This window comes from Polyodon spathula, chromosome 4 (genome assembly GCF_017654505.1).
Source record: "Polyodon spathula isolate WHYD16114869_AA chromosome 4, ASM1765450v1, whole genome shotgun sequence".
Lineage (NCBI taxonomy): Eukaryota > Metazoa > Chordata > Actinopteri > Acipenseriformes > Polyodontidae > Polyodon > Polyodon spathula.
This window is the reverse complement of record NC_054537.1, coordinates 15,349,985-15,352,825: the sequence shown is the minus strand read 5'-3', so window position 1 is coordinate 15,352,825 and position 2,841 is coordinate 15,349,985. Positions and strand designations below refer to the sequence as shown.

The window sequence follows — 2,841 nt, the reverse complement described above, 5'->3', positions numbered from 1 at the left end:
TGCTAAACAAGTAATAAATGGCGAGAAAATAAGAGCTGTTTCAGCAAGAGAAAGGTTGGAAAGTGACAAGATTTTTCCTTACACTCCGGTCCAGTAAGTAAATTCTTTGATCTACCTTGTGCAGTGCTGTCAATGCATGTTTTTGGAGCTTATTGAATTGGTAAATCAATGCTGCACAGTGTCTTTCAGGAATGTGAGCCTCATCTAAGTTCATTCAACTGATTAATTACTTGAATGGTCTAAATAACATCAGGATTCATGATCCATAAAATGAACTCTACATATCACCACGGATTAATTCCATCCTACCATACAAGGAATCACACTTTGAGTGCTTATGCAGGCACTAATCAGTCCAGTGAAAAAGACTCCTCCTCTTCAGGATGTTATGAGCAGCTTTTGATCTCAACTGAGGTGTTTCTGGTCCTTGGTATTTTCAGCCTTTTAGAAAACATTTTGGTTATTGCTGCAATTATAAAGAACAAGAACCTACACTCTCCTATGTACATCTTCATCTGTAGTTTGGCAGTTGCTGACATGCTCGTAAGTGTGTTAAACGCCTGGGAAACTATAGTGATGGCCTTGATCACTGGTGGGCACCTAACATTCCACGACAACTTGATCAAAAACATGGACAATGTGTTTGATTCTATGATTTGCAGCTCATTGCTGGCTTCAATTTGCAGTCTCCTGGCCATTGCAATAGACAGATACATCACTATCTTCTATGCTCTCCGGTACCATAACATCATGACTGTAAGAAGGGCTGTGATTATTATTTCAAGTATTTGGTCTTTTTGTATAGTGTCTGGTATCCTTTTTATAATTTACTCTAAAAGTACCACTGTCCTAATTTGTCTTATTTCCATGTTCTTCACTATGCTTGTACTCATGACCTCTCTCTATGTCCATATGTTCATGCTGGCTAGGCTGCACATGAAAAGAATCGCAGTCCTTCCAGGGAACGGCACAATCCCCCATGGTACCAACATGAAAGGAGCCATCACCTTAACCATCTTGCTTGGTGTCTTTGTGGTATGCTGGGCACCATTCTTTCTCCACCTCATCCTTATGATCTCCTGCCCTAGAAACCCTTACTGTGTCTGTTTCATGTCTCATTTCAACATGTACCTCATTCTCATAATGTGTAACTCAGTGATCGATCCATTAATCTATGCATTCCGTAGCCAGGAAATGCGCAAGACCTTTAAAGAAATAATGTGCTGTTGCAGCTTGCCAGGAACGTGTGTGTGTGAACTGCCCAGCCGTTACTAAAAACAAACGGCACAGTTTGCAGTCACTATTTTACTATAGAACAACTGCATTCCTAAGTAAAATGAACCGCCTATGTTGATTTCATTTCAACCACATTTCTAACATATTCTACCAATCCAGGTTGCTAATTAAACAATCCAGGATGCTGATATTAAACAATTAAACTGTGAGGGCAAATTCATTCTCAGAACTGCAGTTTTTCATTTTGCGCAGTTTGCAAGTTATTTGTTCATCTTATTTCCTGACAAACACAAATTAATCACTGCAAGGCATAAACCACGCAATGCCTTATTTTGCAATTCTTTTTATTGTGTTATGAAACCCAAATTGTACTATTTATGGTTCCAGAAGTCTGCTGTGTAAATAAATGTTTAATTATGTTGTTAATGTAGGCAAACATGTATCCATTTATGGACTTTGTAGTCGAGCAAACATGTGTAGTAGCAGTATGTTTTGAATGTGTAAGGAATATATTTTGGTTAATGTTATCTGTGGAATTCTAATTGTTTTTGCAGGATAAACTACATTGTTATTGAATTGTGTCTTCAATGGTTTCTCAAGTTTACCTAGTTTACTTACTGTTTTTGTCATGCCTGAGTGTTGTATTGTTTTAGTCATCTCATCAGACTCCAGTATGGTGTTTATAGTGTTTAGTACCCGAAGTTGTAACGTTTATGTGACAATAAATAATTTTTCTTGATATATATATATTATATAGATATATAAATATATATATATATATATATATATATATATATATATATATATATATATGCCACGGTATCAATAAAGAATTAAATACATTTCTATAGCTTTTCTATTTGAATTACTCATTTATTTTGTAAATAAAAAGATTAAAGAAGAATACAATAGATCAATGCAAAACAAATGACAAACTTTACTATTTTCAGTAACACTGTTAAGTACTGGTAATTCAAATGAAATCATGTATGAACAATGCAGATTATTTAATATGTAAACCTTCATTCATGCTTCATATTCAATATTTAATCAAATAACATCATTATTGGAGATGGACCCAATGTGAGAACAAATGACCTGTACCATTCTGTAAATTTATTATGGGAAGGCAACTTGCCCACTGGAAAATTCACAGTTACCGTAAATATTAATAAAGCATCTGTAAATAATGTTATTACAGTTTATATTGTGACTTGCTCTATATTGCCTTAATAATACTTTAACGTTAAATTGTAATTTACCATGACCATTATTTAATTTATAAATACTAAGGAGAACTGACAATTCATTTTTATGTTTCTGGTAACACTTTACATGAAGTGTCTCCAATTACTGTGTATTTACATAATAGTTACTCAGTAAATACTTACACATAATTACAATGCTATTATGTATAGTTACAATGTACTTCATGTGTACATCTTTTTATACAATATATGTAAGAACACAATTGTATAAAACAAACTTATTGGATATGTAATTACATTGTAACTCGTTTTATTTTTAATTGATATAGGTACATTTTAAATGTATTGTTACCCGTTAAATATGCATGATGTTTATGTCTGTAAATGTAATTTTGGA

The 2,841-nt window shown here is 33.5% G+C and overlaps 1 protein-coding gene across 1 annotated transcript; it reads left to right on the top strand.

Moving 5' to 3' along the window:
• The first annotated feature begins 270 nt into the window (after positions 1–270).
• mc4r (melanocortin 4 receptor) lies at positions 271–1,760 on the top strand. Its single transcript, XM_041246593.1, has one exon. It carries the CDS (start codon positions 271–273, stop codon positions 1,273–1,275), a length of 1,005 nt encoding a protein of 334 aa, XP_041102527.1. The 3' UTR covers positions 1,276–1,760.
• Positions 1,761–2,841: the final 1,081 nt, after the last annotated feature.

Bases quoted from the DNA above. Each gene is read 5' to 3' on its own strand.
- mc4r (XM_041246593.1), top strand. From the start codon at position 271: ATGAACTCTACATATCACCACGGATTAATTCCATCCTACCATACAAGG.